At 44.6% G+C, this 25,391-nt stretch overlaps 2 protein-coding genes across 3 annotated transcripts in view; both read left to right on the forward strand.

The window, feature by feature from the left end:
- Window positions 1-200: 200 nt before the first annotated feature.
- Window positions 201-25,391, forward strand: part of mtor (mechanistic target of rapamycin kinase) — a 128,159-nt gene continuing 102,968 nt past the window's right edge. The window contains exons 1-28 of one of the 2 annotated variants that reach the window (XM_039008415.1): window positions 201-287; window positions 932-1,073; window positions 1,281-1,389; window positions 1,562-1,794; window positions 2,103-2,303; window positions 2,468-2,602; window positions 2,910-3,185; window positions 3,648-3,756; window positions 4,134-4,338; window positions 4,559-4,687; window positions 4,942-5,186; window positions 5,729-5,944; window positions 6,067-6,272; window positions 7,015-7,137; window positions 7,443-7,526; window positions 9,591-9,683; window positions 9,966-10,100; window positions 10,356-10,485; window positions 14,894-15,144; window positions 15,601-15,687; window positions 17,436-17,603; window positions 19,267-19,379; window positions 19,803-19,965; window positions 20,468-20,560; window positions 21,407-21,550; window positions 22,011-22,153; window positions 22,612-22,774; window positions 23,039-23,184. In XM_039008415.1, coding sequence (XP_038864343.1) covers window positions 945-1,073; window positions 1,281-1,389; window positions 1,562-1,794; window positions 2,103-2,303; window positions 2,468-2,602; window positions 2,910-3,185; window positions 3,648-3,756; window positions 4,134-4,338; window positions 4,559-4,687; window positions 4,942-5,186; window positions 5,729-5,944; window positions 6,067-6,272; window positions 7,015-7,137; window positions 7,443-7,526; window positions 9,591-9,683; window positions 9,966-10,100; window positions 10,356-10,485; window positions 14,894-15,144; window positions 15,601-15,687; window positions 17,436-17,603; window positions 19,267-19,379; window positions 19,803-19,965; window positions 20,468-20,560; window positions 21,407-21,550; window positions 22,011-22,153; window positions 22,612-22,774; window positions 23,039-23,184 — 4,229 coding nt within the window. In that variant the 5' untranslated portion in view covers window positions 201-287; window positions 932-944. Of the gene's footprint in view, window positions 288-931; window positions 1,074-1,280; window positions 1,390-1,561; window positions 1,795-2,102; window positions 2,304-2,467; window positions 2,603-2,909; window positions 3,186-3,647; window positions 3,757-4,133; window positions 4,339-4,558; window positions 4,688-4,941; window positions 5,187-5,728; window positions 5,945-6,066; window positions 6,273-7,014; window positions 7,138-7,442; window positions 7,527-9,590; window positions 9,684-9,965; window positions 10,101-10,355; window positions 10,486-14,893; window positions 15,145-15,600; window positions 15,688-17,435; window positions 17,604-19,266; window positions 19,380-19,802; window positions 19,966-20,467; window positions 20,561-21,406; window positions 21,551-22,010; window positions 22,154-22,611; window positions 22,775-23,038; window positions 23,185-25,391 lie in introns of those variants that run through there. The other variant, XM_039008416.1, reaches the window with a different exon arrangement.
- Window positions 13,183-14,854, forward strand: LOC120059397 (intelectin). Its single transcript, XM_039008417.1, has one exon. The coding sequence runs from the start codon at window positions 13,263-13,265 to the stop codon at window positions 14,238-14,240; it is 978 nt and encodes a 325-aa protein (XP_038864345.1). The 5' UTR covers window positions 13,183-13,262; the 3' UTR covers window positions 14,241-14,854.

Genomic DNA, 25,391 nt, shown 5'->3' on the forward strand with positions numbered 1-25,391 from the left:
ACGTCTAGATCAAACCCCCTGGACTGCCACACATATATATATTTATACTTTGCTAAACAGGTGGGGCTCTGCCCTGAATGACGGGTCGCCAAAACATACATATATTTATGTGGGTAGACCTACAACTGATCTTACAGTAGTCAATCGATTTGCCTCGGGCTGGAACGCACCCAAACACATTTCTGCGCAAAGGCTTCGCAAGTTGATGTTGGTGAAGAATTTATCTATCCAAAACAGACCCTCTGTTGACGGAAAACTAGCCAGCAGTTAGCCAGCAAGCTAGCTAGGTAAGCAATTATTTGTTTTGCTTGTGCTATACATAACATAGTCAAAACACCAAAATAAAAGCGTAAGTAAGATAGCTATGTGTAATGTTTGTTGTGCTCTCATTCGTGCTGTCCTTCCACTTCAACCGGGCGCGTTAGCTTAGCATGCCTTTTCTAGCAGCTAGCTAGCTACTGTACAGTAGCTAACTTGCTAGCTAACGACATTTGTCCAGCTTGCAAAGCTATTGAATTGTCAATTGAATTCAAATACTTAGCAGTTTGGTATGTTGCAAATATTTTCAATAAATTACCTAGCCAAATAGTAGCTAACGTTTGCATTTTGAGCTAACGTTAACGGTAGGTAACGTTAGCTAGTTAACTTTAGTAGTAGCTGTATAGCTAGCTACCCAAATGAAACCTTGCAAATGGAACCAACTTGACACGCTTTAGTTAGCGTGGTAGATGTCTAGCTCTGGACTAGTTATCTAGACAGTAGCCAACTAAACTCTGCGATTTACGATGAGGTTGGGCGGCGATCGTATATCGTGGAATTGATTTTAATCGGCAAGTTAGACCGTAAACTGACAATTGCAAGCTGCATGGTGGGTTATATAGACGACATCTGTTTGTGTATCTAGCTTGCTAAATTATTCTGCTATCTACAGGTCTGGTTCCCCAATGGTTATCATGTCTGGCACAGCCACTGTGCTGCAACAATTTGTCAGTGGCCTGAAGAGTCGAAATGAAGACACAAGAGCAAAATCTGCGAAAGATCTCCAGCACTATGTGACGACAGAGCTCAGAGAGGTACTACTAGCTAGCTACAGTCTGTACTGTAGCTGTAACACTTGCATTATAATACAACACTTTTACCAACTCTCCTTATTTAACTACACACTCTCTGGAATGTTTTATGTTTCCTACAACATTGTCATGAGCTATTACATGCAGTCAGTGGGGTTTATCCAGTATGGTTTTGTCTGATTGTGATGTGTACTTGCATTCTGTCCTAAGTTGAGCCAAGATGAAGCCACTACTTTCTACGATGAATTGAATCATCACATTTTTGAGCTGGTTTCCAGCTCTGATGTGAATGAGAAAAAAGGAGGGATTCTTGCTATAGGTAAGTCAGATGATTTGCCTCAATGATGACACAACTTGGCACAAATGAATTGCAAGGTCTAAGACACTCAATAAAGTTTTGTTCAATTTGTTGGGAGTTTACATTACTACTCCTGTCTACACACAAGTGAAGCTGACACAATCCATGTCACTGACTCGTTTATTTGCTTCAGTGAGTCTGATTGGAGTAGAAGGAGGCAATGCCACCCGAATCAGCCGCTTCGCCAACTACCTCCGCAACCTGCTGCCCTCCAGTGACTCGGTGGTCATGGAGATGGCCTCCAAGGCCATGGGCCACCTGTCCATGGCAGGGGACACCTTCACCGCAGAGTATGTGGAGTTTGAGGTGAAGAGGGCACTGGAGTGGCTGGGCGCCGACAGGAACGAGGGCAGACGCCATGCTGCGGTTAGTGTGACACACACAGCTAGCCTGCTGTTTGTTTTGTCAACCACTATAGGATAAAACTGCAGGTGGTTGCATTTTTTTGCCAATGTGGGCTAAAGCACTTATCAGGACAAGCCCACAGCCCTGCTCTGCTTTAGGGGCTGACTTAGTGGTTTCTAGCTAAACTACACTTTTCACCATCCCTAATAACTATTCATGATGGTGAAAGGGGTAGTAATAACACTGTTAGTACAGTTTTTTTTGTTGCTTTCCTTTCGGTAAAAAGCTTTGAGTTTGAAAATTTCCCCTTTTATATTCTTACTTTACAGGTTCTTGTCCTAAGGGAGTTGGCCGTCAGCGCACCCACCTTTTTCTTCCAGCAAGTCCAGCCCTTTTTCGACAACATCTTCTATGCGGTTTGGGACCAGAAGCAGGCCATCCGCGAAGGGGCCGTGGCCGCTCTCAGGGCCTGCCTCATCCTCACTACCCAACGAGAGACCAAGGAGATGCAGAAACCACAGTGGTACAAAGTAGGTCCCTCGCAATCAATATCTAATTCGTTTAGCATTTTCTAAAACCTACGTCACTCACACACAATCAAAGTTTGATTGATCATGAGCCATCATTTTAACATATTTCAACCAGTTGCAATGAAAGCGCTCACTATTTGTTTTATGTGTGTCCGTCACCACAGCAAACCTTTGACGAGGCTGAGAAAGGCTTCGATGAGACCTTGTCCAAAGAGAAGGGTATGAACCGTGACGATAGGGTCCATGGCGCCCTCCTCATCCTCAACGAACTGGTCCGCATCAGCAGCATGGAAGGAGAGGTCAGCCCCTCCCTGAACCATAAAGCACCACCACTACAGGTCACAGAGGACCACAACTTTGTCCAGTGCTTCCCATGGCCAAAAGAATGTGCAACTCATAGGCCCTAACCCTTTGGTCACAGAAGTGGATGGGTGTAAGTAATATGGTGATGGATTCACTCCATTGGGCTCAAGAGAGCTTTTGCCATGTTGCTAATACCTATCCAGTTTATTCAGATCTGCAAACTCTGAACAAACACTACCTAGGGGAAGCATAGGTCCTATGTATTGCTTTCAGACTGAATCTCAACGTCTTCTTCCTTGGCAGCGCATGCGGGAGGAGATGGAGGAGATCACCCAGCAGCAGCTGGTCCACGACAAGTACTGCAAGGAGCTGATGGGCTTCGGCACCAAGCCACGTCACATCACCCCCTTCACCAGCTTTCAGTCAGTGCAGCCGCAGCAGTCCAATGCCCTGCTGGGTCTCCTGGGCTACAGCACACCCCAGGGCTTCCTCAGCTTCGGGGCAACGCCGGTGCCCGCCAAGAGCTCCCTGGTGGAGAGCCGCTACTGTCGCGAGCTCATGGAGGAGTGCTTTGACCAGGTGCCATTATTTTGTTGTACTTGCTAGTGGAGGGTTGAAAACCCACTTTGAGGGTTGAGTCCTGACTTGAAATAAGGGTGTGAGGCATAATGGTTCTCAACCTGAGGTCTGTGAAGGGGAACTAGTCACTTGGATGTTGCTGACTGTTCCCTCAGATAGTTGTCAGACTCTGACATTTATTTAGTCAGTGTTCAAGTGTTTGCTTCAATATTCTGTAAGTGGTGAAGAACCATAGCTTGCCAGATGTTGATACAAAAAATAAACACTGGTGTAGCGCGTACTTTCATATGCCCGATGCTGCGTTTACACAGGAAACCCAATTATGGGCAAAAGATCTGATCTGATAGGTCAAAAGTCAAATTAGTGGCAAAAAAATCAGAATTGGGCTGCCTGTGTGACTGCAGCATGAGGTTTGAGTTGTGTCGGATGTAACGACAGCTGCTGTGTGTGTGTCTTCCTCAGGTGTGCCGCTGGGTGCTGAAGTACAGGACCAGTAAGAACCCTCTGATCCAGATGACCATTCTCAACCTTCTGCCGCGCCTCGCCGCTTTCCAGCCACACACCTTTACAGGTCAGAAAGGAGTCTCACATGCAATATCCCTACTAGATATTAATCCAATCGTTTTTCAATCACTTGATTTTCAAACTAGATTAGTAAGGCTAACAATGTTGAAATGAATCAATTTACCTGTATGAAAAATGTTGAGAGTTGCAAGGATGAATTCTGTTCTTAAGTCATGTTTCCTAATTTAGAAAAAGTATTGGTGTCCGCTCCAGTTAAAAATAGACTTTAATAGTTTGAAAGAAAGTTATGTTCATTCTTTAAAAAATAAATATTATGCCATTCACTGGTTTTATACCATTTGATAATTCTTTTTGACGATCTCAAGTGCTGTGTGTGGATGTTTGTAATTTCTCTCGATTCTAACTTTTCTCGACTTTGACCAGTTGAAGTTTGCCCCCTCCCAGACCAGTACCTGGCCGACACCATGGGCTACCTGCTTGGCTGTCTGAAGAAGGAGAAGGAGCGCACGGCGGCCTTCCAAGCCCTGGGGCTGCTGGTGGTGGCGGTACGCGCTGAGATCCAGCCCTACCTCACCAAGATCCTGGAGATCATCAAGGCTGCGCTGCCCCCCAAGGACTTCGCTCACAAGTAAATTACATTTACTTTATACAAGTGACTTTGTTTCTGAAGTGATGCTCATACTCAATGCACTGAAATGTCCCCCTGAAATCAGTGTTATAGTTTAGTTGATTCATACTTGAAAAAGAGTTAAAGTTTGAAATTCACCATGTAAATATAATACTGATCAATATATTATATGTCCTGAACTTAATTTTTCTAACACGTGTGTCGATGTGTGTGTGTGTAGGAGACAGAAGACCATGCAGGTGGATGCCACAGTGTTCACCTGTATCAGTATGTTGTCCAGAGCCATGGGCCCCAGCATCCAGCAAGACATCAAGGAGCTGCTGGAGCCCATGCTGGCCGTGGGACTCAGGTAGGGTTTATGACAACACCTCTCATTCCTATCCATTGTTCCCCATGCTTTGTGTAGGCAGGACTGGCCTCCGTATCCCAAATATCCATCCAAAAGATGAAAGTGTCGCTGCCCGACAGATGCCAGGCAGATGTGGATGTGTGGTATTGAGGCCCCTTTTTGTGTATGCTTTGGATGTGTGTCTGCCTATGCGTGAGCACTTCATGGTATGATGAAATGGCTCCATAACAATCCACCATTGTCTCCTCCTGTAGCCCGGCCCTGACGGCGGTGCTGTACGACCTGAGTCGTCAGATCCCCCAGCTAAAGAAAGACATCCAGGACGGCCTGCTGAAGATGCTCTCCCTGGTGCTCATGCACAAGCCCTTACGCCACCCGGGCATGCCCAAGGGCCTGGCGCAACAGCTGGCATCGCCCAGCCTCACCAACATCCCCGAGGCCAGCGACGTGGGCAGCATCACCCTGGCACTCAGGACACTGGGCAGCTTTGAATTTGAAGGTGAGACGCTTTACGGCCACTACTTAGAAAAATGCATGTTGAATGTTAAAAGCTATTCTCTCTGTGCAATGTTAATCTAGCATTGGCTTGAAGTGGCTCCACAAGTGAACGTATGTTCAGGATCGAATTGTCCAATAATCAGTGAGTTTAACCGGAGGTTTGAAACATAACATTTTCCCTTTTGATGTCATTGGGCCAAGTGAGCAGCAACACTGAACGTCTCCCTCCTGAGTACAAGTACTGCCTGTGGTCAACTTGTCGCTGTAAGTTAGCTCGCTAGGCTAGCTAGCAAAGTTAGCTTACCTGGCTAGTTGGTTCAGCATATGCCGCTGAATTAGCTATCAAGCCATCGTTTCCCCTTCTGCAAATAAAATGTGTAGGTGTGGAGGCTGCAGCTAGCTACAATGCCACGTTCGCAAACAACGTCATCAGTGACAGCTGCTGTGCATTAGCGACCTCCCTCCGTTTACCACTCTGCTTTCTTCCATTTGGTGCCTCATGAATTAGACCCTGACTTTCTCACCTCTCCTTGCTGTCCACAGGCCACTCGCTGACCCAGTTTGTGCGCCACTGCGCCGACCACTTCCTCAACAGCGAGCACAAGGAGATCCGCATGGAGGCGGCGCGCACCTGCTCCCGCCTGCTGACGCCCTCCATCCATCTGATCAGCGGCCATGGCCATGTGGTCAGCCAGACGGCCGTGCAGGTGGTGGCCGACGTGCTCAGCAAGCTGCTGGTAGTCGGCATCACAGATCCAGGTTAGTATTTTATCACTTTATTTAGACCGCTTGAAAGGAGTTATGATACAGAGAAAGGAAAACAGCATGAGTCTCACCCTCTCTCTCTCTCTCTCCATCCCTACCTACCTCCCCCGTCTCAGACCCAGATATCCGTTACTGTGTGCTGGCCTCTCTGGACGAGCGCTTCGACGCCCACCTGGCGCAGGCGGAGAACCTGCAAGCTCTGTTCGTGGCGCTGAACGATGAGGTGTTTGAGATCAGGGAACTAGCCATCTGCACCATCGGACGCCTCAGCAGCATGAACCCCGCCTTCGTCATGCCCTTCCTGCGCAAGATGCTCATCCAGGTAACACGAGCAGTAGACTTGTCTTATTTGAGTAATTTTACCCATTTACCAGATAAGTTGAATGAGAACAGAATCTAATTTACAGAAACGGTAAACAGAAATGACTTATTTTACCTGTAGGTTATTTTGTGTATTTCTGTGCAAAATGTATTGAAAGACAACAAAAGGCACTTCAGAAAAACCCACATAGGTTGTTATTAAAGGGGATACTTGGCAATGACTGGAAGTCTATGGGTATCTGCTACAATGTTAGACTTCTAGTCATTGTGCTAACGCTAGTTAGCATTGGCTCGCGAAACTACCTCTAACTTCCTTCATACTGGACACAGAGACAAACATGGTATCCACAAGTTCACCTGCCTCTGGGGAAGTAGAAAAGGGCCGCATTGCCAAAATTCTGAACTATTCCTTCAAATAATCTGTTTTCATCTGTTGTTGATATACTGTAGCTCTGTGTGTTTTACCCAAGATGCTAATGATTCCTGAGTTAGTGTAAGTGGTGGACCTTCCCTTTCAATAACACAGCAAAAAATGGTAGCCAAGTTAATGTTTCACGATGTAGCTTGGATTACAAATGTCAGACTATGGTGAGCTATGCTGAACTATGGTGGGGTTTTTCTACCTTTTTAAAGGGCTTTTTGTTTTTAAATGGGATGTTTTATTAGTTCATTCAAGTTAAACCCATCTATCGCCTTCATCAGAATGGCTGCTAAACTATGGTGTGTGTTTCTGCTGGTTCCAGATTCTGACTGAGCTGGAGCACAGTGGCGTGGGCAGGAACAAGGAGCAGAGTGCCCGCATGCTGGGTCACCTGGTTTCCAACGCCCCCCGCCTCATACGCCCATACATGGAGCCCATCCTAAAGGTACCTACCATAATTGGTACTGCCCCATATGTTAACTACCCAGTAACATCTTTGTAACGTGTTACAACATATTTGTGACAACTATGTAACATATTTTGAGTGTTTTGCTCACTGAAAGTAAGATGCTGTATATATAGATTCCATCCAACAGGTACTGCCTTTAGCCAACCTGTAACATCTAAAGAACGTTTTCCTCATTCAAATCAACGTACTTTTAAATGAACCATTTATTAGTATTAGAAATGTTGAAATAATTCAAATTATTCAATTGACTGTTGGCTCTAAGCTCATTTTCTCTGTTTCAGGCCCTGATCCTGAAGCTTAAAGACCCAGACCCCAACCCTGGAGTGGTCATCAGTGTCCTGGCCACTATTGGAGAGTTGGCTCAGGTAAGGAGTCCTTTTTTAACCCTGACAGTGAATGCTAGTGACGTTCAGTGTATAGATTTTCAATATTTAGTGTATTCTACTCTGTTCTATTCTATTTGCCCTGTATGCCTTTGTGTCTGCACTATGTACCTGTGTCTGCCGTTGGTGGCCAACTTAACTTTCTCCTGTGGGAATCAACCATGTATTTCCCATTCATATCAGTAGTGTTCACTGTGCCTGCTCACTCTCTCTGCTCAGGTGAACTGCTGGACTCCCCAGAAGGTTGAGGAAGTGAGAGTTGTTAGGGGCCGGCTGGCCCTGCAGCGCAGAGGGAGTGCAGGAGATGCCAGAGTAGGGTTGATGACAGTTTGTGCTGAGGCAGTGCCAGGACAGGTAGAGACCATCAGGTTCCCCCAAAGAGACAGTCTGAGGAAAAAGACTGAACAGGATTGTGTGAATTCTCAATATGTCAGGGTCGTGTTCAGTAGTGCACACCATTGCAAAATGTATTGAAACAGAAAAGAAAACCAAGTGTGTCTAATTGGACAAATTCAGATCAATTATGTATATAAACCCTGGGTGACTGACAGGGGGCGCTTTATTGAAGCCACCGCACAGCCTTCTTGGCACTCCTCCATTGTAAAACAATATTTTGGAAGCTATATAAATGTGTTTATTAATGTCGACATTGTTTTTTCACATGTTTATTATATTACAGTCACCTTAATGCATGCTTTTAAATTATGCTGAACAAAAATATAAATGCAACATGCAACAATTTCATTGATTTTACTTAGTTACAGTTCATATGAGGAAATCAGTCAATGTAAATCAATTCATTAGGCTATAATCTATGGATTTCACATGACTGGGAATACAGATATGCATCTGTTGGTCACAGATATCTTAAAGAAAATGGGCCTCAAGATCTCATCACTGTATTTTTGTGCATTCAAATTGCCATCGATGATAAAATGCAATTGTGTTCGTTGTCCATAGTTTATGCTTGCCCATAACAACCCCACCATCATCATGGGGCACTGTTCACAACGTTACATCAGCAAACCGCTCGCCCACACACAGCCGTGGTCTGCGGCTGTGAGGCCAGTTTAACGTCCTGCAAAATTCTCCAAAACAACAATGGCGCCGGCTTATGGTAGAGAAATTAACATTACATTCTCTGGCAACATCTCTGGTGGACATTCCTACAGTCAACATGCCAATTGCATTCTCCCTCAACTTGAGACATCTGTGGCATTGTGTTGTGTGACAAAACTGCACCTTTTTTAGAAGGTGCACCTATGTAGTGATCATGCTGTTTAGTCAGCTTCTTGATATGTCACACCTGTCAGGTGGATGGATTATCTTGGCAAAGGAGAAATGCTCACTAATAGGGATGTAAACACATTTGTACTCAAAATTTGAGCGAAATAAGGTTCTGGGATCTTTTATTCCTGCTGATGAAACATGGGACCAAAACTTTTCATGTTGCCTTTATATTTTTGTTCGGTGTATATTATGTGAGCTAAACATACACATATTTTCTTTAGAGAGTACCTACTAATCTTACTGTCCCCACTACAACATAAAATACTTAAATACATGTAATTTTGTCCTTGAAACATTTAAGTTCTATTCATTCCTATGGAGGACTGCTCCTACTGGGGAGTGCCAATATGGCCTACCGGTAGCTTCAAAGCCTCTCAATGGCCAATACATAGCATCAGCAATCCAGGGTTTATATACATCATTGGTTCAGATGGTGCCTCCCCGTTTCAAAATGTTTTCTCCCTACATAACACAACCCATGACCAGGCTACAACAGTTGTAAACATCCAAGAGTACTGTGTATAAAATATATTACATAAGGAATATGCAAGGGATTTGTGAATTTTGAATATTACAGGCTGAGTGGATCAAAACTGAAATACGAGACTGAATACAGTAATTTGTGAATCTGATAGGTGAAGTGAAATGCAGGGTTACTGAAGATTAGACATACAAGGATGGCTGGGAGACGTAACAGTAGGCCTCTCTGCACCAGAGAGGCGAGTTCTGATTGGTTGTTGTCACACGGCCCTCTAGGTGAGCGGGCTGGAGATGAGGAAGTGGATGGACGAGCTCTTCCCCATCATCATGGACATGCTCCAGGACTCCTCCTCATTGGCCAAGAGACAGGTACATATGCACGATTTTATAGGTACAACTTTGGGAGGTGACAGGCTTGTTCAACAATTGTGACACATAGTTTATCTTTTTTATTCTCATGATATCTTCAATTGCAAGCCTTTCCCCCAAGCATATCTGGTCATGTGTTAATATTACATTTTCCTGATTTTTAAAAGGATGATTTTGTATTTTCCATACGATCCATGTCTTTATACATGTTACGGGACTATTTGGGATCAGATTTTTTGTGATTTGATGATGTTGTTGTAGTAACACCTTATTTTCCACCAGGTGGCGCTGTGGACTTTGGGCCAGCAGGTTGCTAGCACTGGATACGTGGTGGAGCCCTACCGCAAGTACCCCTCTCTTCTGGAGGTGCTGCTCAACTTTCTCAAGACAGAGCAGAACCAGGGGATCAGAAGAGAGGTACCAGTCATTATCCATTTGGGCTTTTCCCCTCACAGTTTTATCGTTGCAATGAATCACATCTCAGAATTGCACTTCTTGTTAAGAATTATATGGGGTTACGCTTTATGAGGTTGGCTTTTCAAAAACCTCAAGCCCTGTTGTAAGTGCTGTGTCAACTTTTCTCCCCCGCCTCACGTTTCACTGTTCTGTCGCATGTTCTGTCTGTTGACATACACGATATGTTCCATTTAATTATGTTGCTTTGTCTGCCAGGCTATCCGTGTGCTGGGCTTGCTGGGAGCCCTGGACCCCTACAAGCACAAGGTGAACATTGGCATGATCGACCAGTCACGAGACGCTTCAGCCGTCAGCCTCTCCGAATCCAAGTCCAGCCAGGACTCTGGTGAGCACCCACTGCCATCTTCAACATCTCTCTTGCTTTCACACACACACACACACACACACACACACACACACACACACACATACACACATACACACATACACACATACACACATACACACATACATACATACATACATACATACATACATACATACATACATTCATTCATGGTTTTATCCAGCCCCAAAATAGGACGTTTTGATTGAGTTGACCAGGTAGAATGTGCAGCTCGCACCAGTGCGAACATGAAATACATTTACTCGCACGGCCAAGTTAAATGGGTCGCAAATTGAGACTAAATGCTCCCAGTCTGGAGCCCTGCTCATCAACATTGACCCACATATTAGGCCCTAAGGCTTGGAGTCCACCAGGCATCAGCCTACAACAACAGACTTTACCATAAATCCTGATGTATACGACTTTGTAATGATTTTAGAGGAATTTGGCAGATTTTTATATGACCCAACGGTCCACGCGCTGGCGAGAACAATGCCTTGACGTCATTTGGGTCACAGGAGTAGGCTACACTGTCCACTGGAGATTACGAGTGAAATTCTGTACGTTTGTACGTTATATCCATGCCATAAATCACAAATATTTCGCATGAATGCAGGTAGGGATTCGATTCCGTGTCTTAGACTGGGCCCCCGAGGCATATTCATGCTTTGACAGAGTTCTCAAAGATAGTTCCATGTCAATGTCACATTACTTCATTGAGCTCACACAAGGCTTCACATCTGATAATACAATGTGCAGTCTCCTGTGGCGCTATCTTTTTAGTCAGTTCAGAGAAAAACAGCTTGCAAAAATGACAGAAGTAATCACATTCAAATCCAACATTCAGCAACTTTTAAACAACTTTGTCATATGTGAATCAATTTACCAGAAGCATTGTAAGAAGAAAAAAAATAATGTCAATAAGGAGCTATGTGTCACTAACACACAGATGTGCTGTGACTGTGCTCTGTGAAAGGTAATAGCTTTAGCAGTTTGGCCTGCTTAAGTGGCTCAGTCTGGAATTGAAGCTATCTCTCTCCAATGTAGGATATGGTTAAAGCCAAGGTCAGTGTCTGGAGCAGCTATAGGGCGTGTTCCACAGCTAAGGCGAGGCAACGCAATAACCAACGGTTGCGTGCCACGCCATCGACTGACAAATTGCTGTAACATTTAATGTGGTTAGCTGATACTTAAAATACCTATCCAGGCGTTGTAAGATCTGTCAAGCGTCAGCAACTTCTAAGTTCTGGCATGCGGCTATAGTCTTTGGCAGCTGGCTGCTGCTGTGTACTGGGGTCCTGCATTTCCTGCTTAAGTGCTAGAAAGTAATTGGCTATGTCTGGGGTCTGTAACTTGTGGTTCCGGAGCCGCATGTGGCACCTTAGCTGTCCCTTTGTGGCTCCAGTGGTTGGCTAGGTGCTCCAGACCTCTCTTGAGCACAACCACAACCCAGTGAATACAAGTCAGGCTAAGGGAGTTGGGCACCGGGGGCTCAAGAATGATAAAGGTATAATGTAGTAGCATGCTCAGGGTGAGATCTGATACAATGCTCCAGTCCCAACAGTACTCTGCACCCTCTGACGCACTGTAACAAACAAACCTAGATCTGTTTTGTTCGGGGGTGAAAGTTGCTGATGTAATTGGCGCCAAGTCTCCATTGTTCTCTTCATGTTGTCTTGGGCCTAGTAAAGGCCCGATGTACTGCGCGTGAGGTGATAGAGAAGCTGTCCTGTCCAAAGGAACACAGGCGTTCTGCCCAGGTGCTCGCCTATTGTGTCTGGCTCTAGACTAGAGCGTAAAGGGAGGGAAAAGGTATTAAGAAGTGTGGTACTTGCGTTAAGGGCTAAAACTCGACTCCTATGCTAGGCCAATGAAACGTTGAATATCAGATATATCGGTCTCCCTGACTCGACCATACAACCAAATTCTGCTCACGGCAGCAGACAGGGTTGGCCTTGGTCACCTAGAGTCTTGAGACCGTGATGCAAGAATCCTTGGCTTGGGAGGATACTTCAGTATTTTGGCAATGAACCCTTTATCTACTTCCCCGGAGTCAGAAGAACTCGTGGATACCATTTTTATGTCTCTTCGTGCAGTTTGAAGGAAGTTGCTAACTATCGTTAGCACAATGCCTGGAAGTCTATGGTAACAGCTAGCATGGTAGTATATACCATAGACTTCCAGTCATTGCCTAACGCTAGTTGGAATTGGCTCGCAAAACTACCTCTAACTTCCTTTTATACTGGATGCAGAGACATAAAAATGAGTTCATCTGACTCTGGGGAGGTAGATAAAGGGTTCATTGCCAGAATTCCGAAGTAAACCTTTTTAACATTATATGCATTATGAAATAGGACCTTGAAATGATTTTAGAACTTTTTCATTTAAATTTCATTGCCAAATATTGAGAACATTCAATTGTCCAACAACACAGAATACAGCAGTTATAATAAGAGCCCCATGATGGTAGTGACTGTCCTTTATTACGTGCTTATCGCCACGTTATGTTTGTTGATAACTTGTGTTGCAACATTTCGGGAACTTCCAACCGGGTTTTCTTTTAAACCTGCAGATTTTGGGAAAGTTGCCGGAGTTTAGCAACCCTATTGACAACTTAATGAAATATTAACTTTATTTGGATGTTGAGTTGGTCACAGTTGACAAAAGAGACGTGGGCCCTAAAGGGTATAAATATAAGCATTGCCATGGGTTGACAACATATCTTGTCTTGGACACAGACTGAATAGATACTTCACTGAGAACTCACCACAGAAGACATGAAGTATTTTGTTCTCCTGATAATGATCCATCTACTGTTGGTGCAACTGCCTCAATTTGTAGAAGCACAACAAGGAAACGGTTATGCAGCAGCTCCAGTTGTTGCCGCAACCGATTTAAGGCTGAGGAACAGGTCTAGTTACATTGCCAGAAGCTGTAAGGAAATAAGGGACCGATATATTCAACATGAAGATGGGCTGTACTACCTGACCACAACCAGCGGGACAGTCTACCAGACCTTCTGCGACATGACCACCGCTGGCGGCGGCTGGACACTTGTGGCGAGCGTGCACGAGAACAACATGTATGGGAAGTGCACAATGGGCGACCGTTGGTCCAGCCAGCAAGGCAGCAACCCCAACTGGCCAGACGGAGATGGGAACTGGGCCAACAGGGCCACTTTTGGAACCGCAGAGGGTGCCACCTCAGACGACTTCAAGAATCCTGGGTATTATGACATTTTGGCAGAAGACATTTCGGTGTGGCACGTTCCCAACAACTCCCCTATGGAACACTGGAACCAAGCCGCCATCCTCCGTTACCACACAGAGAGACGCTTCCTCTCCATTCAAGGGGGAAATCTGCATCAACTCTTTAAGCTCTACCCAGTGAGATATAATGTTGAGGCAAGTCGGAACACAGGACCTGTCATTCCAATTGTGTACGACTTTGGGGACAAAGAAACCACAAGAAAATTTTACGGACCCAACTCAAGAAACCAGTTTGAACCTGGCTTCATTACTTTCAGGCCAATAAATAATGAACAGGCGGCCATGGCTATCTGCTCTGGGGTCAAACCAACAGCTGGCAGCAACACTGAACATTTCTGTATTGGTGGTGGTGGACATTTCCCTGAGGCAGCCCCTCGTCAGTGTGGCGACTTCCCATCCTTTGACTGGAATGGCTATGGGACCAACACAGAATGGAGTGCATCAAAGCAGATTACTGAAGCAGCTGTGTTACTCTTCTACCGTTAAAATTCTTCCTATTGATTATCAATGCATTATATTACCGCAATTTTTTAAATCAAATGTATCCATTGTTATCAAATGTATGTAAAGATACATTTTGTTTATACTGTTTGTATATAATATACATATCAGAACGAGGGTTTTCATTTGTTTAATCTATAAATGCCTTATCCCTGTAGTAAGATGGAATACTTGTATCATAGTTTCCTTGTTATAAAGTAGAAAGAGTGATGAGTATTATAACTGTGTGAATATGAATGACTGAAATAAAGACTACTCTAAAGGAGAAATTGACAGCAGTTGGTGTTTCGTTATGTTTCAATATGCTTTGTCTTGTAGGCATGAAAGGCATGCCACAGTTTTGAGTTTGTTACATTTAATGTGCATTGTTCAGTGAACTGCAGTACATTGTCAAATCACAAAACTTCCCTGTGTAACATCAATATTGCAATAAACATAACATGTCAAGAAACAAAAAAACTAGAAAAGGTGGCTTGTATTTTTCTAATATAATGTTTATTTAAGTGGCTACAAACAAATAAATACAGGCACTGTGCCTTCACAAAAGGATGGTTTGTTTCTCTCAGTGGCCTGAAAATAATAAAAAAGTTTTAAAAATTGTCATGTGTGCTAGATATTTTTTTCTCTCTCCCTCTCAGCTGACTACAGTACCAGTGAGATGCTGGTGAACATGGGCAACCTCCCCCTGGATGAGTTCTACCCGGCGGTGGCCATCGTGACACTGATGCGCATCCTGCGTGACCCCTCACTCTCTAACCACCACACCATGGTGGTGCAGGCGGTCACCTTCATCTTCAAGTCCCTGGGCCTGAAGTGTGTCCAGTTCCTGCCGCAGGTCATGCCCACCTTCCTCAACGTCATCCGCGTGTGCGACGCTAGCATCCGAGAGGTAACTAGCTAGCTACTGCTAGCTGGGAACTATGTCGTGTTTCATGATTTCTCCTTGTTGATTGGCACTTGTGGCTGTTTTAATTGTTGTGTATTTCTTTGTTTTAGCTGAAATTCAGTACTACCGCTAGTTGTTTTGTGAAATAATGGATTTTTAGAGGTAGCTGGGTAAAAGTCAGGGTAGCTGTAAAGTTAAAAAGACTGTGCCATACATGTGAAGGTAGAACCTTTCCACTTCAATGTTTTTACCTGCTTTTTTACGAAGTCGTTTTGCGCCAACCCATTATTATTACAACCGTACGCTTTCCGCTCCATAAATGGGGGTTTGAAATCGGGAGTCGAGATGTACGTAACTAAAGCATTGACCCACAACCAGATAGTTTCCCAAGCTAAGCCTGGCTGGTGAGCAATCAATGTGTTTTGCTTACACCTGCTATTTTCTCTCCCTCTCTTTCAGTTTCTCTTCCAGCAGATGGGGATGGTCGTGTGCTTTGTAAAAATCCACATCCGCCCCTACATGGATGACATCTTCACACTCATCAGAGTGAGTTGCCTCTTCAAAAACAAGGCCCCCTTTCATTCTCTCTTTTTCCACTCGCTCAGAAAACAGCTGCGAACTCTTAATTGTGTACATTTCTCTCTTGACTTTCCTCTTTGGCTCTAATGCGCAAGGGGAAATGTGACTTGAGCGTGACTCTCTTGGTGGCACGAAGCCTGTTTGTCCATCTAGAATAAAAGAGTTGCTCCATTAAAAGCCGTTTGATATGGAGAAGTTATTTTGTTTGTATAAAAGTTGTTTTCAGAAATGACTATTTGGTCGTTTTCTCACAGTATCTATTATACGTTCAGTATTGAAATATTTTATTAAACTGCTCCACTCTACAGTGTCATTCCTTCCCAATTAACTAAAAAATGTCACTAGCGCAAAGAAAAAAAGACCTGTGAGAAGTCCTACTGTGAAAGCAACTGTTAAAACCTTCTACGAGCCCATTCAATCTTGCCCGCAGGAGGTTTGAGTAGGTTATTTTTGTAGGGGGGTGATTTATTATTATAATTATTTTTTTGAAACACTCCAGGCCACTCTTGAACGCCTAAAACTAGAGACAAAATAGGTAGAAATTATAATGCACCTTTTTTATATTTTCAAATAACTGGTCCTTTTTCTCTGTTGAATTTAGAGAATCCAGATGTGGCCCTCGCGCCAAAAAGTTTGGCCACCGCTGGTCTAGCAGTACATACTCATTTAGCAAGGAACAACATATCAAATGTCCATTATTTACTGTAATCAAAATAACATTGTGAATCAGCAGTCAGTAACTTTTCCGGGAAGCTGAGCCATTGCACATTTTAGCTGTAGTTAATAAATGGTGAGTAAAACAAAGGGCTCTATTCATTGTAGTAACTGTCTACCTCATGCGTCCAGATGAGGGGCTGGAATAGCCATTCGGGACTTCAGGAGGTGAAATCACATCATCTGTTGTAGGAATAGCAGCACTAATGTAGGCTAGTTCCAGTCAGAGCAGGAAAGCGGGGGTTGGAACACTGGCCACTCACAAAATACCTCTAAGAGCTTTCATAGCTGAAGGCTATTGGCAATTCAATGTATTGCGTGACTACATTCCTTTACACCCCCATTATCTCCCAATCACCAGTGGCTGTGACAGATCTTAAGCCCTGTTTTTCATAGTGGTGGCGGAGTCATTCTGAGAAAGTGTGCCGAGCTGATTGACAGGAAATTGGCATCCCACCACTGGCACGTGAGGACGTCGCATTGCATAGAGGAGGAATCTCCTTCTAAATCTGGCGTTTCTTGATGGAAACACCATTTGACCCAGTTACCCCAGTCCCAGACCCTCATCTCTCCTAATGAATGGCAATGGGACCGCATCAGGTAGTGCTTGGTCGCTAGCACCTTGGCTGTACCCTCCGAAGCTCTTAAACCTGTACAAACCATAAAAAGCCCAAAACATAAGGACCTGGACTTGTGTGAATTCAGGTCGTCATTATTTAGGAAAAACACATTTCTCAATACGGAGATAATGTCCCTCCATGGCTTAAGGGCGGGATCCTAACTTGAGAACCGTCTCCCATTGGCGTCAATGAAGGATTTACGAGGAAGTTGTGCACGCAGATCTCAAGTCAGATTAATGGTTTACGTTTGAGATGTTAGTCATTTAGCAGATACTCTTGTCCAGAGCAAGTTACAATCAGTGCATTCAACTAAGGGAGGTATAACCACCACATATCACAGTCGTTGCAAGTAACTACATGTGTATTATTCTCATTCCATAGGAGTACTGGACACCTAACAACCCCATGCAGAACACCATCATCCTGCTGATCGAGCAGATCGTGGTGGCCCTGGGCGGCGAGTTCAAGCTCTACCTGCCGCAGCTCATCCCACACATGCTGCGCGTCTTCATGCACGATATGAGCATGGGCCGCGGCGTCACCATCAAGGTAAAGTCGTGAGGATAATGTCATCTTTTTTTATAAGGACTGACTTCGACACACTTCTGGGGGTTTGTTTGTACACATTTTGGTCAGAGTTTGACCTTGTCCAAGAGAGGCAGGCAGAACTGGTCGAAATTACTTATTGGACTGACATAGACATGCAGAGGTAAATTTGAGTGCGGGAGTCACTTTTATTATTTTGGACTATGTAGTGTGTTTTTATATTCTCAACACCACATAGAGGAAATGTGCTGATGCACTGAATACCACATCAACACACATTGTAATTGTGCACCGTAAGTCATGGTTAGTCAAATATATAAGGACTTGAGGAACCATTACATAAATTAAATCATTTATCGGTTCTTTAAAATCATAATCTACTGCACTACTGCCACGACATGGCCCCCCTCAAAGTCCAGTTTACTTCCTGTTTCATGTACCATTTGTTTGTGGTTGCAATCAAAACTCACCCCATGACCCTTTTTAGTCTAGCCTCTAGCCAAAGCATACTCACTACAACTACCCAGCCAACCAAGCATAATTGGTACTCTCTCTTATTTCACCGATTTTAGCTATGACACTGATATGGGTTTTCCTCAAACATTAAATCTTGGGGGTGAAAATAAACCACAGGGTGACCATCGCACTCTAACTAACCCACTACAGTTATTCAACCTCTCTCTCCGGTGTAGCGGGTGTCTTGTTTCTCTAAGCCAACGATGGGATATTAGATAACCAGAAGCACACAGCTAGCTGCAACCTTTTACAGTACGTCTGGATATGGTCTATAGAACCCAAGTTCTAGGTTATGTCTCAAATTCCCTATATAGTGCACTACTTTTGACCAGAGCCAATAGGGGGGGCTCAGGTCAAAAGTAGTGCACTATGTAGGGAATAGGGTGCCATTTGTAAGGCAGCCCTGGTCTAGCCTCCATATGTATTACCAGAGGTTCACAGTAGAGCCAGGATGAATCAGGTTACCTTCCAGTCCAAGTAGAGAAAAGAAAACAACTCCATCATTAACAGGAGCTGTTCAGTCAAGCTCCCTACTTCCTGTAGTCTCGCCAAGGCAATGAAGAAGGGGGGGGTCTTACAGTCAATGGCATAGCCTATACGTCATCCACACCTGACACGTACACACACACACACACACACACACACACACAGACATTCCCGCTGCCCCCTTGTATTCAGTAATCATGTACAGGAAAATTGGTTAGTTGCACAGAAAACATCCAGCCACTTTACTGTGCTGAAATCCATGGCTTGAGGGTCGTGTTGGAACCAGTGTGCTCTTATGAAGCAAGTAGGAGGGCCAGGAGTATCAAAGGACACTGTTCTGTAGCCTTGGCTCACAATGACTAAGAAGCCCTTTTGAAAGACATAGATGTTGGCATTGCAACTCACCTTTCATGAACAATACCATACACATTGCATATGTAAAATGCAAACATGACAATTTACTTTGCTGGTGGCGAAAGTTCCTCTGAACGTCTTGTTATACTTTTTGACCATCCAACCAGTATAAGGATGCATACTATCTGCTCCTCCAGTTGGTGGTATACCAGTCTCTCCCATTAGGTGTACCATCAGGGCTGTACCTTGTCCTTGATTTATTTCTTACATTGCCCGTTTTAACTCCGTATTGTCTATATTGTATCTTCAGCTCCTCAATGCCATTCAGCTGTTTGGTGCTAACCTGGACGACTACCTCCACCTGTTGCTGCCTCCCATCGTCAAGCTGTTTGATGCCCCGGACGTACCGCTACAGGCCCGCAAGTGAGTTCAACACACATCCAGTTGGTTATAGAGCACATGCACTGTGAAGTACATTTTGACAGTTTATGAATTGACTCACAGGTCACTGAGTCCCATGAGTATGTTCACTCCCATGTTAAATGTCCTTCCCCATCTCCTCCCAATTGGTAATATTATATTAATGCGACTGTACTGTAGAAACTGGGCCCACTTTCCGAAATACTAAGTGCCAGGGTCTTACGTTTATTGTCTGGGCGTCATGAAGGGAAAGTGTTCATAAATACTTAGGGGCTTGGGGCGGAGAGGGCTTGACAAGTGCCTCCATTTCTATTTCCTAGCATTTGGCGCGAGACGTCCCTTTCTCGCCAAACGCTCTCCCAGTGAGCTTTGGTAGCTGAGCTTATTTTCTAGGTGTTGTTTATCAGTGTTTCCTTCACCCCTCAGGGTTGCCTTGGAGACGCTAGACCGGCTGACGGAGTCCCTGGACTTCACGGACTATGCGTCGCGCATCATTCACCCCATAGTACGCGCGCTGGACAACACCCCCGAGCTACGCAGCACAGCCATGGACACGTTGTCGTCGCTCGTTTTCCAGCTGGGCAAGAAGGTACCTCATTATTAGTTACCGTATCCACAGGGCCCTCGTAGAACCGCTAACAGGAGCTGACACGCACACACACACACACACACACACCCCAGGACCATACGTTTCTCTTCAAGTTTCTCTCCTGTACCTGCTGTGGTTTTTACTACTTCCTGCGGGTCGGTGATGTCATCACATGGTGCCGCAGTTGGGACCGTTACTGTTACTGTTTACGAGAGTTGGTGAGGTCACCCCCTTAGCCCCAACCAAACCTTAGAAACCCAACCAGACCACATGCAGGGAAGTCTGGCTCCGACTTGAAAAGCAACAGCTTTTGATCAAACCATCAAACCATGAGCAACGGAGGTCATATACAGATGGCATCGCCAGTCTGTCATTAGTGTTATGGCCAGAGGGGACGGATGTGAACAGATTAAATGCATAAACAACCACATAGCCGACACTCTTTTATTTACTCTCTCTCTCTCTCTCTCCCTCTATCTCTTTCTACTTTTCCCGGCTTCAGTACCAGATCTTTATCCCCATGGTGAACAAAGTGATGTTGAAGCACAGGATCAATCACCAGCGCTATGACGTACTCATCTGTCGGATTGTCAAGGTCAGTTTTTGGTATCTTTTATTTATTTATATATATATAATTAGAAATACCTTATTTACATACGTATTCAGAACCTTTGCTATGAGACTCGAAATTGAGCTCAGGTGCATCCTGTTTCCATTGATCATCCTTGAGATGTTTCTAGAACTTGATTGGAGTCCACCTGTGGCAAATTGAGTTGATGGGACATGATTTGGAAAGGCACACACCTGTCTAAATAAGGTCCCACAGTTGACAGTGCATGTCAGAGCAAAAACCAAGCCATGAGGTGGAAGGAATTGTCTGTAGTGCTCCGTGACAGGATTGTGTCGAGGCACAGATCTGGGGAAGGGTACCAACACATTTCTGCAGCATTGAAGGTCCCCAAGAACACAGTGGCCTCAATCATTCTTAAATGGAAGAAGTTTGGAACCACCAAGTCTCTTCCTAGAGCTAAAAAAATCTAAATTAGCAAATATTTTAAAAAAAATACAAAATAAACTGTTTTTCCTTTGTCATTATGGGGGTATTGTGTGTAGATTGATAAACAATTTAATCAATTTTAAATCTGAGAATACCAGAAAACAATGATGCTATCGTGTGGTAGTAGTCCTGACTCCAACCCGCTCACATTGTCAGCATGTGCCATGAAATGTGTTGAGAATAGCGAGGAGGCAGTCTTTGTGAGGAACACACGAAGGCACGTTTCAATTTGAATTCCGAGCAGACGGTGTAATAGAAGAAGAATCATCGAGGGACGTTGCTTTTCAACAGTGTGCTTCTCTTCAGGAAGGAAATGCAACTTGTGTGTGAGCTCACTGTTTGTGTGTGTGTGTTTGTGTGTCATGGTAACTGTGTTTATCTCAGGGGTACACTTTGGCGGAGGAGGAAGAGGATCCTTTAATCTTCCAGCATCGCCAGCTGCGCAGTAACCAGGGCGATGTCGGTAGCGGCCCGGCGGAGGCGGGGCCAATGAAGAAGCTCCACGTCAGCACCACAGCCCTGCAGAAGGTCAGGATAAATAAAATGGGGTTTTACTTCCTGCACTGTGCCTTGTCTTATTTCAAGTAATACGTTTTGTTTTTGTCCTCAAACGGGAAGTTGTTTTGATTTTAGAGACTCATTATTAAATCACTTCATGGTCCATTGATTGTGATTTTCATACAAAGGGTCTCATGGTGGATATTTAAAATGTTTTTTCCTTTGACAGAGTTCTCTGTTTTCATCCAACACACTTCACCAGGCAATAAGTCGTGTCTTACTGATATAATCGGCAATTTTCCCTTTCTACAAGATGCCAATGCCCAACGATTTGAAGCACCTTTGCCTCGGCGCGTCTAATCATTCTTAAACATAGTGCCATACACTGACAAGCCTGATCTGCTAATGGAAACTTCTTCCCTCCCCAACTGTTGCCATATGAAGTGCATTAACGTGATGTGATTTCATGACATTTTTCTGGTGGCCACAGGCCTGGGGCGCCGCTCGGAAGGTGTCCAAGGACGACTGGCTGGAGTGGCTGAGACGGCTGAGCGTGGTCCTGCTGAAGGAGTCGTCGTCCCCTGCCCTGCGCTCGTGCTGGTCTCTGGCCCAAACCTACATTCCCCTCGCCAGGTATAGCTGTCCCCTTTCCTTCTCTCCATCCCTCCATCCCACTTCAGAGCCACCACACTTCAGAGCACCAGGCAGTCACCCTGTTTTTCCCCCCACAGAGGTCCTTAGTAAACCACAGAGGTCCTCTTAAGTGTCAAGTTGCAGTTTAGTTTGAACCAAAAGACCCCTCTTTTCCACTCTTAAACCAGATCATGTTTTGTTTTGCTGCGATAACTTGGGCACACCTTGGTGTGGCATCCATGGGCAATTTTTTTCTTCTGATGCATAACCAATATAATTATTATGATGGACTAATGAACTTATGGTCCTTCAAACACACAACAAGACAAACAGGAGGCCTATATCTTGCCCTGAAGACTTAAATGAATTATATACAAAAAATATATGTAGAGGTTGAGCATATCAGCATGTTAAGTTACTGTTGTTAAGCTGTTGCTAACTTTCCCATCCGTTGTCAGGGACCTGTTCAACGCAGCCTTCCTGTCATGCTGGTCTGAGCTGAGTGAGGATCAGCAGGATGAGCTGATCCGCAGCATCGAACTGGCCCTCACCTCCCAGGACATCGCCGAGGTCACCCAGACCCTGCTAAACCTGGCTGAGTTCATGGAGCACAGCGATAAGGTGGGTTCATACTCGGAGCAGAGGTCTTCAGCTCCAGTCCCGGAGTGAACTACCTGGTGTGCAGGCTTTCGTTCCAGCTCTGCAGTGACAGATCGGATTCAAATAATCCACTCATCACTATCCTCTGTCTGGGTATTTATTAGCTGAATCATGTGTGGGCTGGAATAAAGGCGTACCCACCCCATCGTTGGATAACGCTGGTTCAGAGCAGTGCCACGGCATCCATCAATCCACCCGTCTAATGAATGTCCTCTGTCTTTTCAGGGTCCTCTGCCTCTGAGAGACGACAATGGCATTGTTCTGCTGGGTGAGAGGGCTGCCAAATGTCGTGCCTACGCCAAGGCCCTCCACTACAAAGAGCTGGAGTTTCAGAAGGGCGCCTCTCCTCTCATCCTAGAGTCCCTCATCAGGTAGGAACCTCATTAAGAGAACACATTCATCTACACAACCCATTTAGAACGGGGGAGTATTTGGTGGTTGCACACTACATTTCCTGTGCTTTCCAGACTTGGCTATGGCCAGCATCAATCGTTCAGACATTCTACAGGTAGCTACTGAGGCAGTACGGCTACTGTATGGTTCCCCTTGGGTTATATAACTCTTGCTTGTGTTGGGTCATTTCGACTTGGTGAAGCCTAACCAAAAAATAGCTTGAATGGAAGACCCAGTGCTTTTAGCCATTTTCTTTGGCTCCCCCATGTCAGTTTTGGTGGAATGCGTGTGATTGTACATGGCTGGAGAGGACAGTTGCCAGATGTCCAGTAGTTAAAAGTAGCTGTCACTTGCCTTGATGACAAAGTGTAAACCGAGCGAGAGCGCGCCGGTTACGTAAGTACAATGTCCGTCTGGTACATTTTGTCCATTTTGTGGATGACCCTTGAAAATATGCGTTTGGAATTTCTCCCGCATGGAAAAGGTGAGTGGATCATTTCTGGATGGGCAGCTATTTTGAAAAGAAGGCTGCTACGATTGATGCAGTGGGATGTTTTGATTAGTGTGTCATGAATGGAACAACCGACCGTAGCTAATGCTTAAGCACTTTTTTTCCGTTTCTTTGCTTTAGGCCTAGTCACTGTAGCATTGGCAGACTTAACTTTACCCAAATCGGAGTCCGTTTTGAGTTGGGACACAGTGGAACAGGTGTTCACCTCACTACAACTATTCTTAGCTTACACTTTGCTAGTTCTTCCATTACCTATTATTTGGGTTTTGTTTAGTGTATTTGTGAACCACAAAGCCTCACTAGAGACAAGGCCGACCTCTGATAAAGGGGTTGTTAAACGTCCTTTAGTCAATGATTCTAACTTATTACACCAGTCAGATAATGGTTGATACATCCCCCATCCGATAGCTCTTTCATATCTCCTGTCATCTTTTCCATCCCACCTCTCACCCTTGTTTTTTACGCTGGTATTGTATAAAGAGAACTGTTTTCCAGCCATTTAATTGGACGTTTGCCTCCTTTCATCCATCGAGTGGTCTGGAATAGCGTTCTCTCAGGGGCCTGTTTTCAATTTCTCCCAGCCTTGATGAATGATGGGAGCCAGCAGCTCAGTGTTTTCAATCTCCCCATCTGGTTCTCACCTCTCCAGGATTTCCCATAAAATAACCTAGTATTTTGCCCATGAGACTCCTGTGCACCACGCAGCCCGTTCTATTCCATCACTTTGGTTGGTGTATATAGAAGTAAGAGATTTCTTGGGCCATTGCATGATATTCTTCAGTTAGGACGTTTGGAAGATTGTCTTCCATTTCTTTCCCTATCCCCAAATATACATTTGGCCTTTGCAGTGGATTTGCAATTACATTTTTTACTTAATAAAGAGAGAAAGCTGTGTGTATCAGGGACTCAGTTGCTGGTGGGCCTAGTAATGCACCTTCATTTTGGCATTTGTAAGCCAAAAAGTCATCTCAAAACGTAGTCTAGTCAGACCATATGGGTCTTCATTTATTTAGCATTTAGGCATTTCAAATCTGTGGAAGGCATTTACAGAAGCGGAAATGCACAGTTTTCCATTATCCACGCCGTCCTAGGAATTGAAAGCGACTTTGATGATGCTCCACAGCCGTCCAGATGCAGGGGTATACAGTATGAATAAGGCATGAGGGACTTTGAGGCAGCAAAAATGATTTAGGAGCTGCGACCTGGGGTTAATCCATTAGACCACTGCGGTAGGTGAGCCTAGGGCCCTGTTCGAATACTTAAAATCCTTCTTTCATTTCTTCCTTCATTGCTTGAAGTAATTACCAATCTGAATGGAAACCATCCTTTCCCTTGGCTATTTAATCACATCGGCTTAGGTATTAAGATAAGGATGTTTTCTTAGCCTTTTCTAAAAGGCCTATGTTCTTTTTCCTTGTCGCTTTTGCTGTCTGGTAGCTGGACACGCCGCTCAACAAATTCATACAATTAGAGGATCAAAGCAATATCATTTTTATAGAAATCAGTCGATGTCAATGGGTTCTCACATGACGTGTCATTCAAATTCCCTGTCATTTTATAACATTTTGTGTTGAATTGAAATGTTTTCTCGTTTGATTTGAATGATTGGAGGCTGGACGGAGTCCCCCTGGTGCTGTTGCTAATATAAAGGCCTCTTAAAGAAAGGGCTGATTT

Source organism: Salvelinus namaycush, chromosome 14 (genome assembly GCF_016432855.1).
Source record: "Salvelinus namaycush isolate Seneca chromosome 14, SaNama_1.0, whole genome shotgun sequence".
Classification (NCBI taxonomy): Eukaryota; Metazoa; Chordata; class Actinopteri; order Salmoniformes; family Salmonidae; genus Salvelinus; species Salvelinus namaycush.